At 41.6% G+C, this 14246-nt stretch overlaps 1 protein-coding gene across 2 annotated transcripts in view; it reads left to right on the top strand.

The window, feature by feature from the left end:
* Positions 1-14246, top strand: part of SFMBT1 (Scm like with four mbt domains 1) — a 73011-nt gene that overhangs the window by 49869 nt on the left and 8896 nt on the right. For both annotated transcript variants that reach the window (XM_071550553.1, XM_071550554.1), the window contains 9 exons: positions 383-484; positions 1376-1526; positions 3536-3618; positions 5509-5635; positions 6325-6438; positions 7788-7830; positions 9062-9126; positions 11041-11180; positions 13024-13133. In XM_071550553.1, the coding sequence (XP_071406654.1) occupies positions 383-484; positions 1376-1526; positions 3536-3618; positions 5509-5635; positions 6325-6438; positions 7788-7830; positions 9062-9126; positions 11041-11180; positions 13024-13133 (935 nt within the window). The remainder of the gene's footprint in view (positions 1-382; positions 485-1375; positions 1527-3535; positions 3619-5508; positions 5636-6324; positions 6439-7787; positions 7831-9061; positions 9127-11040; positions 11181-13023; positions 13134-14246) is intronic.

Here is a 14246-nt window from a genome sequence, read left to right as displayed (position 1 = left end):
TTCTGCAGGTTTTTGTTAGACTGAAAATGGAGCCCTGTGTAGTTCTCATTTACTGTAGCTCATGAATGCTAAACGTTGGGGAAACAAACCCTGAAACATTTCTATTCACTTACCAGACCACCCTGTGTTGTCAACTCTTGCTTCTGTGTGGAAAATGTCAGAGGAGGAAATGGTGGGGGACTCAGTTTCCTAAAACTCACTGAAAACTCAGTCCCAGGACATTGTTGGCCTTTCCACCCAGAGGACTTGCTGGTATTCCAACAGGTTGATTTCTTAGAAGGAACTAATAAGAGCTTAAGTCATCCTCTTCAGCTGATTTATGGAAGGTGCATCTCTTTTGATAGAGAAAGGTGGGTAATCACACCAACCCCTCATTTTGCAGGATAAACCTGTGATTGGAGTGCACTCGTTCTCTGAAGGCATGAAGTTGGAAGCTGTGGATCCAATGGCTCCTTTTGTCATCTCTCCTGCTACAGTTCTCAAGGTACCAAGGTCTTAAACCAGTCCTGCTAAGATTCAGTTCTATTGCTACTTCTGTTTTTAAATGCTTAGGGAATTCTCATTAACTGATCATCTTAAAATCTTGAGCTGGTTTCCAGATGAAGTATTTTGTATCCTCCCTCAGGGGACAGGCTGCCATGATAAAGCATCTGAACTGCTGATGGTGAAACCATTGGATTTGAATAAAGGGGGAAAGTTCCATAAAGATACAAGCTTAAAAGATCAAATTACTAAAATTGTCAAAGCCAGGTTTTTAATATTTATATCATTCCTCATAATCTAAGTATCCAGTTGAAGATAGATTTTTGGTTGGTGGTTTTCTTTGCTTTTTTGCAAAAGTTATGTTATTACTATGCACATATGACATTTAGATGACCGGATTTAAAAGTTGAAATGAAAACTCTCCCAACATAATCAGCTTTTACTTTTCTTGCTATTTTACTTGTCCTGTTTCTATTTAGTTCAGAAGTGTGGTGGTTTTGCTTGTGACAGTTCATCCTAGGACACAGTTCAGCCCTGTTGAAATAAGTTTGTTATTATAGAATAGTAGGAAGGCCACAAACACAAATTTCTCTGCACTTTTCATAAGGAAATTGTGTGTAGTGCTTGATCATGTTATTTTTTAAGTGCTTATACATTAACTTTTCTTATTTTTATTTGCTAAGTTTCTGAATAATGCAGAGTAATCCACTGGTTTATGAATCCCATAGATCCTCCTTTAAATTTAATTTTTGAATGCTCACAGTACTTCAAGATCAAGGGTTTCTATCACACAGTGTTGCTGTTTAGCAAAGTTAACAAAATGAGAGAGAGGGAGCAGGAGATCAGAATCTGCTACTCACAAGCCCCCTGATTCTCTCTTGGCTGCCTACAGGTGTACAATGACAAATACTTCATGATAGAGATCGATGACTTGAGGCCAGACCGTCCCAGCAGCCGGTGCTACGTGTGCCATGTGGGCAGTGCCGGCATTTTCCCGGTGCAGTGGAGCCTGAAGAACGGCCTGAACCTCAGTCCCCCACCAGGTACGTCTGTGCAGCCTCATCCTGCTCAGCCCTCTCAGGGGGAGCAGATCAGCAACGTCCACTGCTCCGACTGGGACACCACTGGTACACAACCAAAGAACAAGAAAGACCAAACTCTGAAAAACAGGAGCTTTGAGTTAGTGAAACTGGAGTTTTCTGGGAATGAGCCTGGCTTTGGGAAGATGAGAGAAGCTGGGGATGGTGGTCATGCACAAAAACCTGAACACTGGAACGAACGGGGTGTGTGTTCCAAGGCTGAAAGAAATGTGGATTTCAGCCTTAATTAACATGATATCAGAAGCAAACAGTCTTTACATTGGATTTTTGCTTCTGGTCAGAATGGAACATTGTTATCCAATATTTTATAATATTTTTTAGGATATCTTATCACTTAGAAGTTAATGAACTATTTTTTTATCAAGGACCTATCAGGCACTGTAGCAGATTGCTGAAACATTGCTTCAGGACATAAGGGAATAGGGGAGTGTTCCTGAGCTGCTGAAATATTTATTCATTTTCTCAAAATGGAAATGTCAATGGTATTGTAAAACCATGGACTCAGTTCTCTTATTCACCATATCTGAATTCAGAATGTTTTTTAGTTGCCTCTTACATCAGAGGAGCAAAGACCATACGATGTTTGTCTCCTGCCTTTCAAGTAGCAAAAAACACAAAAAGTGGCTTTGCTTCACCAGGGTTGCCTAGAATTTTGCATGTGAAAAATGAATTCTCATTTTACAGTCATGTGACTGGAGCTGACAAAGATTTTGTAGTCCCCTTGGACACAGTGGGCATTCTGACTTATGTGAGGTCTCAAGGGCCCTAGAAGGCACTGGTAAAAGTGAGAAAAATAAATAGATCATTCTGTGGCTTGATCCTCTCTGAGGGGTAATAGCACAGAAAAATTTAAGTTGGACTGGCAAGGCCACACCTCAACTCCTGTGTTCAGTTTTGCGCCTCACTACAAGACAGACATTGAGGTGCTGGAGCATGTCCAGGGAAGGGAGCACAGCTGGGGAAGGGTTTGGAGCACAAGTCCTGCAAGGAGTGGCTGAGGAGGCTCAGTCTGGAGAAAAGGAAGCTCAGGGGGGACCTTCTCACTCTGTACAACTCCCTAAAAGAAGGACGTTGTAGCCACGTGGGAGTTGGTCTCTTTTTCCAGGTAACAAGAGACAGGATAAGAGGAAAGGGCTTCAAGTTGTGCCAGGGAAGGTTTAGGTTGGATATTAGGGAAAACTTCTTCACAGAAAGGGTTGTCAAAGATTGGAACAGGCTGCTCAGGGCAGTGGTTGAGTCACCATCCTACATATTTCAAATATGTGTGGACATGGCATGGTTGAACTTGGTTTTTGAATTGTCATGTTAATACTATATTCTTAGGCTGGGTTTAAAATTCTGTTTGATTTCTTAAACTGTTGTCACAGGTGTACCTTGTAGGGGAGTGGAATAACTGCAGCACTTGTCTCCTTGCTGATTTACTGCCAGCCTCAAAGTGACATGGCAGCACTCTTTGCTTTTTGTTAGATTGCAGGGAAGCCAAGTATTTCCTCCAAGAAGGTGATTTTTCTTGGAAGTATGCTCTGTCTCCTGATGGTCTCCTTGTTAAGAGTCTTCCCTCCAAACATCAATGCAGATCTACAGCTGTTGGCAAACTTGATGAGCCTCTTGGCACATCTGACTGCTCTTCTTAATGACTTACTACTTAGCACGTCTTTGAGAGAGTAGTGTGTTGATATTGTACACATTTAAGTGCTCTGTTTTTAAAAAAACCCACAAAGTTTCAGAGCTGACACAGCAGCAATTGCAGAATTTTTTCCTGAATTTCATCTGCACCCTGTGAAAAGGGTGAAGGTGCTTCCCTGTGTTTCTATTGCTGCCCTTGTCTGCTTAGCAGATGTACTTTCCTCGTGGTTCAGGTTGCTGTGGTTTGACCTCAGATGGCTGGTGAAGCCTTAGCCAACTGAGTGCCAGGCTGTTCAAACTAACCCTTGGGCTTTTTCTTCTCCTAGGCTACCCTGGGCAGGACTTTGACTGGGCAGACTACCTCAAACAGTGCGGTGCTGAGGCGGCTCCCCAGAGCTGCTTCCCCTCGGTAAGGGTCTCTTTCAGAACAATCTCTGCTGTTGTGTGAATGACTCTCTTGACTCCAGGAAGAAAAAACTTTGGCCTGTTTTTGACTTTAAATTGCCTTTCCAAGCAGAATAGATTACTTCAGTTGGAAAGGACCTACAGTGGTTATCTAGTCCAGCAGCCTTACCCTCGTCAGGGCTGACCAAAAGCTACAGCACATTGTTAAGGGTGTTGTCCAAATGCCTCAAACACTGGCAGGGATGGAGCATTGACCACTTCTCTGGGAATCCTGTTCCAGTGTTTGACCACTCTCCCAGTCCATAAATGCTGCCAAATGTCAGGGGAGGTTCAGACTTGACACAGCTCTGACCCATTCCCGCATGTTCTGTCACTGGAGATCACACCTCCATCTCCACTTCCACTCTGGAAGCTGTAGGGAGCAATGGAGTCACCCCTCAGCTTCCTTTGCTTCAAATGAGACAAGCTCAGAATCCTGAGCTGCTCCTCACAGGACATTCCTTCAGCCCTTGCACCAGCACTGTTGCCCTTCTCTGGACAATTTGAGTGCCATAACACCTTACCTGCGATAACTCAGGAAAGAGGAGAGATAAGAGAGTATAAATGTCTGTGAACTGAAGTAGGTGCATGCCAGTTGCCTAGATAAGGAAGCAGTGGACCAAATGTTTCAGTTGTGATAAAGCAGATTGAAAATAAATGTTTGTTTTGTGAAATTGAGGTGTGTAAGAGTCCGTGGAAGAGTCATAGAACAGCATCAGTTCTTGGCACTCCTGTAACTGTGAAAACAGGGCCTTTTAATAGACCTTATTTTCATTTACTTTGTGTGCTCTTTCAATCTTCCATCCTTTCAGCTTGAAAAATTAATTCCATTGTATTAATCAATACCAAGTCATCTTAAATTAGTACCAAATAATCATTTTACATTAATCAGTGCCTGAAGGACTTGGAAAATGTTGGGCTTTCGTTGGTTCAATGACAGTATTGCTGTCTCCCAAGGCATAATACCTTGTCAAGCAGAAAAGGGTTCTATTAACACCTGCCTTCCAGTTCCATTTACAATCCTTGTGCTATTGCAGTGCTTAGGGGAGAAATTAAAATGAATAATTACCGTTTTTTGAAGAAGGTGTTGCTGGCTATGAATACTTGTTGCCCTTGTTCTGTCTTGTAAGCTGTGGCATCTTAGAACAGGGCATTGAATTTATTATACCTTTCTGTAGGCTAGTTCCAGAATTCATAATGTATTGATCCTGTAATTATGTTGCAGAGTGGCTCCAGCAGGAAGAGTCCTCTGTCTGACTGTTACTTCTTATCTTTAATTCAGAAGCTTCAGAGCTGGATAAATATCCATTCTTACATTTTAGGGGGTTTTTTTTATAAATGTGAGCTAAACTGGTGAATAAAGTAAGATCCTACTTATCCAAAAAATTTGAAATGAAAAGAAAGCTTCCTGTGCTGTCTGCCAGAACTCATTTGGATGAGGCAGGAATGTTATTTGCATACTTAAAGTGGATTTCCAAGCTAACGTGATAGAATAGAGAACCTGGTCAGACTATTTGTCAGACTTAGCACTCAGGTGGCAAGCAGCAGAGAATTCCTGATTGCTGAAAATGCACTCAGTCCTTTCAAGGAGTCTCAGCATCCTTATTTTTGGAGGACAAATATGTTGTTTTCTAGGTTGGTCTGTAGAGCCTTTTTTAACTTAAATTCTTCATAGTTCAGAGTATATCTTGTATTCAGTGTGCTCATTTTCTGAAACCTTCTCTGTCTGCCTGGGTGTCTTTCTGTGTTACTCAACACTGAGGTTTTTGTGTTGCTCCTGTTCATGATGGTTCACATCACGTACTGCATACACACAGAGCTGGAATCTTACTGAAGTGTTCTGGTTTTCTCCTAGTTAACTTCTGACCATGGCTTTAAGGAGAACATGAAACTCGAGGCTGTGAACCCAGCTGATCCTGAAGAAGTTTGCATTGCTACAGTCACCCAGGTGAAAGATTCCTATCTCTGGCTTCAGCTGGAGGGTAAGCCTGATGTGGGAGGAAGAAGTAGCACTTGCATTGGTTCTTCAGTACTGCCATCATCAAACCTGAGGAGGGTTTGGAGCAAACTCACTGTGCGCAGAGCATGGGCAGCCAGTTGCAGTTTCCCCAGTGAAAGCACAGCAAATTCCCCCTTGCATTGGCTGTTTCCAGTTTGCCTTGGCTGGCCCTGCTTCTTTAAGCCAGAAATGGCCTTTGTGCATTGCAGTGTCAGTGCTGGGCTAATGCACCCTGCAAAGTGCTGATCGGGGTCTTTTATAAAGGAAGGGCCCTGGAACAGTTCTACAAACCAGTGATTTGCATTCTGAGCAAGCTGCAGCCAGCCATAGGAAGAAAACTTTGAGAGGTTCCCCATTAAGACGGAGTAGACCTGTGTCAGCTGTTCTCCTTTATAATCCCGTTTCTTGATTGGAGGTGCATCAGCATGCACGTACTATGCACTGTGTATTTCTGCTGAACTGTGGATGGCAAATTCCCATCTCCAGCCTTTAGGAGGAAGTAAATGAGGTCAGGAAAGGATCTGGTCGGTAAAAGGGGATGAATAAACAATTGGTATTGTGTTCCAGATACACCATAAGTAAAAGCACCTTCACTGGCAAACATATAGCAAGAGTTAACCAAATTAGGCTTTTTATGACTTGTTTCAATTTTTCCTTCTCTAAACTGAACAGGTTCCAAGAAACCCGTCCCTGACTGCATAGTGAGTGTGGAATCAATGAATATATTTCCAGTGGGTTGGTGTGAGACAAATGGATATCAGCTCAGGCCTCCTCGCAAAGCAATAGGTACCAGCTCTGCTCTCTTGGCGGTGGTTACCTGGGGGCATAGAGGTGGGCAGACCTTCCAGAGCAGGCTACTCTACAATTATTGCTGGCTTCACTGAATTTGCAAACATTCACCCTGTACAGGGATTCTGTGCCTTGCACAGCTGCCCCCTGGCTGTTGGGACACTTGGAAGCCACACAACACCTCCAAAGCAGCAGTGTTGGCTTGAGACCCTTGCACACTGTGCCAACCTGGGGGAACAGTCCGTTGGTCATAACAAAGAAATCATATATATTTATACACACACACACACTGCATTTTACTGCTATCTGAGCTGTTCTTGAAGTGTGTCTGACCCTCATACTGATTTTACACTTGCTCTTGTTCAAGTAAAATTAATGCTGTAAGAAAACAGTGTGGAGTGTGTACATTTTGGAGTCTAAATAAAGGGGACTGACTTTCCACGTGGGCCAGAGGGTAATGATCCCTTAATGACAAAGTGCTGAAAGGTAAATCCTACCTGTTTGAACTACCTGGCTAAGTAGCATAAGATGGTGTCTTTTCTGAACTGAAGAGTGAGTTCTGTTTGTTAAAGTTTAATGGGAGATGAAGAAACTGAAGAATTTCCTGAATGTTCATTAAGTAAAATAAGAAAATTTTAAGGTTGGAATGAGCTGTCACTTACTGCAAATCAAAGCAAGAGAAACTAATGTGCCTGCACTGCCAGGGACAGGAGAGAGTGGGGGGGATACTTTAAAGAAAAATCCAGAAGTTTGTTGGGGACAAAGCCTGGAACTAGGTTACATTACCTTGTTTAATATTATTACCTGATTGCAAAAGCCAGAATTAACAATGGGACCCATCACCTAAATGACCAGCCTGGTTGCAAGTGTTTTCCACCATAGCAACTGGCTTAAGTCAGAAGTGTTTCTAACAGCTGATTTAATTCCATTTCAAACAGTGTTGAAGTTACTGTGCCAGTAATGTGGTGAGTTAGGCCAAAGAACCTGAGCTTTGGGTGCTGAGAAGGAAATCATGTCATTCCTCTTTGTGGGTATTACAGGTAGTTTAGAGGTTATAGTAAAAAAAAAAGGATGCACTAAAGGTGAGATTTCTTGGAAGACTGGGGGTATCATGCCTGATATAATGAAGTTCTAGTGAAATTTGAAGTACACCTTTTGGATTACTTCAAATTACTTGGGCCAGGGTGCCTCTAGTGCAGATGAGTCAGCTCTCTGACACTGCACTGAGTTGGAACGTGGATTCTCTTTGGTGTGTAACTTAGGAGAAAAGTGTTTATTATATAAATTGTACTAGATGTTTTTGTTTGCCTCATACTTTCCTGTTTATGTTTTTTCCTTCTTTTCAGTAAACAAGCAGAAAAAAATCGCAGTAGTACAGCCAGAAAAACAGTAAGTAACAGGGGTTTTTTGTTTTTACTTTTGTTGGGGTTTGGTCTGTGTTTTTTCTCTTTTTCTAATTGGAAAGCATGCTGTGTTAGGGAAGATTTAGCTTTACAAAAGTGCTCTACTGAGGGTTGAAAAATTCTACAATCCATTTGTGTTAATGCTAGTAGTTTCTGCTGATGTTGAAAAAAACTCTTGCATTACAGCAGGAGGAGATAGAAAGCTTGGAATTTGTTTTTTAACAATGCTGTTGCAACTGAGCTGAATTATTGAATAGGTTAAGCCACTGAAGTTCTGAGGTTGAAGTTGTTGATTGTTCACTTTTAGAGGATTGTATTGTGCATTTAAGAAAAACTCCTCTGATCTTAAGACTCTGTTTATAAATTTGTGCTTGAGTCTTTTCTTAATGGTGAGCAATAGGAAAAATCACTGTTATTTCCTTTTGGGTTGTATTTCTCTCTGAAATAATACAGTTTCTGTAACATAAACATGCTTTAAAAATGTGTCTGCCTTAAATGTAACTTATTATGCACAGCTGATCAGAAAAATTCACTTTAGTGTGAGTATCATAGGTAGATGAACTTCTAATTGCTCCTTCACAGATTAAATTTGACCCAGACAAGCCAAAAATAAGAGTTCTACTGGTATCTACAATTCATCTATAAACTCTGTGTCATGCATATGAAATTTGTTCCTGTGAGCCTGCTCAGAAGTGCTCCATGGATGCCTCACAATTGGCTTTATTGACCCCTGCAGCTTTACAAACACCAGAGCTGTCAGTGGTCCTGCCAGTGTTTTCATTCCTAAAATACTGAGCAGACTGTTCTTCCATGTTTTGTAATTGGGATCCATACCAGAGTATTTGAGTCATTTTAGTAGTATTTTGTTTAAATTCCAACTTTCTCTAAATGTATAAGGTGAGACAACACATCCTTGTGCCATGAAATGTGAGGTTAAAGGGAGGCAGGAAATGGGAACCCCTGTGGGTGGTGTTGTCACCATGGTAGCCCAGAGACCTCAAGCAAGGAGGGATTGCTGCTGGCTGGAGCAGTACAGAAGTCCTTCCCAAACTGAATTTGGTAGTTTCGACATGTTATTATTGAGAAACAGGGGAGTTATAAAAAGCAGATTAATAAGGCTGGAGCTGAGGAAAAAAAATGTAATGGTGTTTTAGTAACTGAGTGGTGACTGTCTTTACCATCTGTCCCTTTTGCCAAACTACTTCTTTTCCTTTCAGAATTTTGTCTTCAAGGACAGTTCACGATGGACTAAAGAACCAGGAATTGAACTCTTCTGACTCAGGTATTGATCACAGAGGTCAGGCTAAAACAAAGGCAAAATCCTTTAACAGTTCACCTTCTCAACACTGTTAGGAGAGGGAAGAGTTTCATCCCTTGAAGATTTGCTGAACTTCAATAAATAATGAAACCAGCAAAATCATGTAATTACTTGTGTCCTGCAATTCATGGAAGTGAGATTTTTCTAGCAGAACATTGACCCCCCAGCAGAGGATATGTGGAGCTCAGTGTGTGCTGTGACCCATGCAGGTGACTTTTTATTGTCACCTGTTATGTTTAATAATGCTGTGAGAAACAGACACGCTGCATCTGTGCTCTGGAGCTGTTAGACTGGAGCTCTGGGAAGCAGGTCTGTCTGTTTTTTGTGTTAACTCCATCATCATGACAAACAAAAGCAATTCAAACAGTAAACTGCTTTGTGTGCCAGATGGCGAAATCTAATAATTTTCTAAACTGTTGCAAGAGCGAATGTGATGAATAAGTACATCTGCTGGTGAAACAGGCACACAGATCCATCCAGTTGGCAACAAAGTGCCTCCTCCACTGTTTTCTGTACAGCGAAGTGCACATCTGAAGCTTCACCAAAAACAAGTGTGATAGAAATATGATGTGTGCTTGTTTAGCATTTTAATTGGCTTTTAATAGAGTCATAACGTAAATTTGACTTCATTTATTTATCTGCCAGTTCTCAACTACTGAATTTGAGATCTTTCAGTGATAGTGTTGATCAGTCAAGAAAAACTACAGTATCACTAGGTAAAACAATATTCATAGAATCATAGAATGGATTGGGTTGGAAAAGCCCTCCAAGATCATCAAGTCCAACCCTTGGTCCAACTCCAGTCCCTTTACCAGATCATGGCACTCAGTGCCACGGCCAATCTCAGTTGAAAAACCTCCAGGGATGGGGAATCCACCCCCTCTCTGGGCAGCCCATTCCAATGCCTGAGCACTCTCTCTGGCAAGAATTTGTTTCTGCTCTCCAACTTAAATTTCCCCTGGCAGAGCTTGAACCCGTGCCCCCTTGTCCTATTGCTGAGTGCCTGGGAGAAGAGACCAACCCCCACCTGGCCAGAACTTCCCTTCATGTTCTTCTAGACAGTGCTGGGGTCACCTCTGAGCCTTCTCTTCTCCAGGCTAAACACCCCCAGCTCCCTCAGCCTCTCCCCACAGCACTTGTGCTCCAGTCCCTTCTCTGGCCCCGCTCCAGCCCCTCAATCTCTTTCCTGAACTGAGGGGCCCAGAACTGAACACAACACTCAAGGTGTGGCCTCATATTGTTTTTATACATAACTGTATTGCAATATATATTACACTTTAATTTTGAAAAACATTAAACCATTTAATAGGTTTAGAAAGCTTGATGTCATTTCATCAAAGGTCACTGCATCAGGTGCTGCATCTTTTGTTTGCTGATTGAGGAAAAAGAGTCTAAAAGTGCAGAGCAATTGGGATAAATAGTGGAGAATAATTTTGCCAATTTCTCTGGTGACAGAAGTTTTGGGGAAGAGATAATTACTTGACTGGAAAATACATCTGTAGTTGCTGTGTAGTAACTGCTTCTGTTACCAAGAAGTTGGGATTGTCTTTGTCTTTCCTGTTCTCACTGGTGTAATACCATGAAGGATCAGACTAGCCAGGAAGGAATGTTTCTTTCCTGATGGATGACCATCTTTATTTACTCCAGTCTGACAATTTGCAAGCACGGGTGTGAAGTATGAAAAATATTTTGGCAACATGGAATAACTAATGCTGTCGCTGCGAACGTGACACAGAAACCACCCCAAATTCACGCCGTTCAAGACTTCCCCCCCTCCTTTTTTCACAGCAGACATGCTATTCCATACTGCAGGATTCTTTCCCGGGGTGGTTGTAGCGTGTGATTTAAAGCTGTGATTTTTGCTTTCTTGTTGCTCAGTGGTGATCAATGGCAAGTATTGCTGCCCAAAGATCTACTTCAACCACCGCTGCTTCTCGGGGCCATACCTGAACAAGGGCAGGATCGCAGAGCTCCCGCAGTCCGTGGGCCCTGGCAACTGTGTGCTTGTGCTCAAAGAGGTGAGATGGTTGTACTGAGACTCATAAACACTGCAGTGTCTCTAATTACAGAGAGGTAATTACTCATTAGCAGCTTAAATTTATTAAGAGGGTCTTTTTGCATGTAGTAAATTGTAAATCATGAATGGTTTTATGAATGGGTGGGAAGGGTAAAAGCCTCTCGTTTATCTGAGTTACAGTCAGCCTTCTACTGCTAAATTTTACTTTAGGTTAAAACAGTGCAACCTGTAATTACCACAATCAAAGGAGTTAGTATCTTTTTATAGCTGTAATAAATGCTTCAAATTTAATTAACAGAATTTAGCTGGAGATAATCCCAAAATTCCTTTATAGTTTGCACTGCTGATGTTGAAACAGAGGAAATACAGATTTTTCTCAGTAGAAATGGCAAACTATTTTGGCTAATTGGAAAATTAAAAGAATTCTCTGTGTTTTGCAAGTTGGATACAATTTGCAAAGATCAGGTGAAATTACAGTTTTGCTTTTTAATGTAATTGAGGCAGGAAGAGGCTTTCTTTAATGCCAATGAGCCTCTTCTCCAGAAGGTGTTACACAGCAAATTTACAGATACTTTAAGGCAATAATTATTTTTCTGGAATCTCCAAAAAGGTCATGGAGTGCTTATTATCTGACCTGAGAGGGTGGAAATTTCCTAAGACATAACTATTTTGTGCACACTTGACCTCTTTAAATGTAGGAATTGGTTCAATGTCTTTGGAGTTTTTACCTTCCCTACTAAGCAAGAGACCTTAAGAAAGAGTTTCTGGCAGACATGGTGTAAAACAAGAGTCTGATTGTCAAAAGTCAAGTTGATTATTGAAAAAGGTCCATTTTTGCATGCAGAAGAGTCCACTGTCCTTTCTGCAAGTTTCAGCACTCTGATGAAAGAACTGCAAAAGAACAAGAGTGAAATTCTGCAGCAGCATCATTTAACCTTGAAGGTTTAATTTTCATGGCCTGAAAGCAGCAAGTGTGCACAAATCTGCTGATGTGCAGATGCTGAGTGTTGCCAAGAGTTCAGGCAATATGCTTAGGTATATTCATTTCAGCCATGGGTCGTGCTCACTGTATGAATCCTAGAGAGAATTTGGTACTAGAATTATATTTCATATTTTTCTTTTGAATGCTTTTCGTTGATTTGTGGACTACTGCATTGGTAGCAACTATTTAGAACCTGCAAGTTTCTAATGTCAAGGTTCTGATGCACCCAATTTTGGAACGATTTGGAGCAAGCACGTACTGAACATAAGAAATACAGTCTGAGTGCACGTTTTGTACTATACCCCGCTAACCTCAGGTTATTCACAACTTCAAGTTATTTTGTATTACCAGAGAAATTATCATTTTATTATAGTGCAGAACCTTACCATGGTTCTTGAAAGCAAAACAGATGAGAGCTGAAGATCCTGCAGTATGATTTTGTTGTAAGTAGTGGGTTGGCAGGCAGCAAAATCCTGCAATGTTTTTTGGCACATCTTCACATGACATACAATCTCTAAGATAATCACTTAGATTTAGCCAAGGTTATGGAAGTTTTGTAGTATCCAGCCCCAGGCGTTAATTTAGTGCCGTGTAATTCAAGGGCAAAGACTTGGGAATTGCCAGAGACACTCGTGACTCTGCAGACGAGTTCTGAAGGTTGGCACGGCCCAAAGTGCCGACTGCTCTCAGTGTTCATTTTGGCAGTATCAGGAGGTATCTCTAATCCTGCTGTGAATGAGTGCTTTGATGCTAGATAATTTGGATGAATAGGAGTAATTTCCTATTCTACCCTGGCACTTAAAAACAGATTACTGTACAAATAACTTACAGGTATTCTCTGCTCTCCCCTGCCACGCTGCAGGTTCTCACTCTGCTGATCAACGCCGCCTACAAGCCCAGCCGTGTCCTGCGGGAGCTGCAGCTGGACGAGGAGGCTGCGTGGCATGGACATGGAGAGACCCTGAAAGCCAAGTAAATTCCTGTCCTGTTCCCCATTGAATTGATCACAGTGGCATTTCTCTGCAGTCTCTGCTTTAACTTCTTATGTTTCAGAGGCGGAGAAGTTGCTTAGAGCATATCAGGGTTCCAACAGCCATTAAATCTTGAATTCTCTATAAATTTCTTGCTGAATGCTTGGTGAAGTACATCTCATTTAAATACTCCACAGTACACCAGGCATACTCTGCTACTGGCATGCAACAGCAAGTGGTCAAGTGAGACTAGTGTGGTAGTGGTACAACATTGTATATGCTCTGACAGACCTGCAGGTGAGGTTTAAGATTATTTAATTCACATGTCAGTGTTTTAAAGCAGAAGCACTGCTTGGGAGGCTTCTCAGGCTCCCAGGGCATTTCCACTCAAATTTCTCAGTGCAAGAAGATTCTTCAGAAATTAACTGACAGCAGTGCTTTGAAATGGCCTGCCATGGAAGTTTTTCTACAGCAGTCTACCCTAAAGCACTCCTAGTTTTCCTGTTGAGCTTTTGGGGTTGGAGCTTCTTTGCAAGATTATTTTGTGGCTAGGAAAAAAGCAGTGAACATATTTGCATATATTTGATAAGTGCAGATACTCCTTTATAGTCTAGGGATGGTTTGGTAATTAGGTCACTGTGTTTGCATACTAGAGATTAGATTTTCCCAATGTGCCATAGCACACTTGCCTACATAATTTTGAATGTGTCGGTAATTCTTTTGTTGGATCAGTTTCACATATAAAAAGACACCTTTCCATGTATGGAAGGATTGCTCTGGATTTGGGCAATAGGAAGATGATATGAAAGATTAGTGTTAATAGACGATGTAGCTGAGGAATAAAGAAAAAAGTATTTGTTTAGTTTCATCAAAGATGGTGTGTGCTTTCTTTTGTCACAATAATGACAGCAGGGCTATCTGGACTATGATGATATAGCTCTTTTTTTCAAGGCATTAGTGAGATACTTGGAGGCCTGAAACACTCCTAATAGATATCAGCATGTGCCTGTAGTTGTGCTGGGAGAACAAAGCAGAAATGCTGAACAGCTCTGGCAGATATTGCACAGGAGGGCTCTATTAGGGTGATGGCAAGGCTGGTGAACAAAAAGAAATC

The sequence above is a fragment of the Pithys albifrons genome, chromosome 3, assembly GCF_047495875.1.
Source record: "Pithys albifrons albifrons isolate INPA30051 chromosome 3, PitAlb_v1, whole genome shotgun sequence".
Classification (NCBI taxonomy): Eukaryota; Metazoa; Chordata; class Aves; order Passeriformes; family Thamnophilidae; genus Pithys; species Pithys albifrons.
Note: the sequence above shows the minus strand (reverse complement) of the source record. Positions and strands in the feature narration are given on the sequence as shown.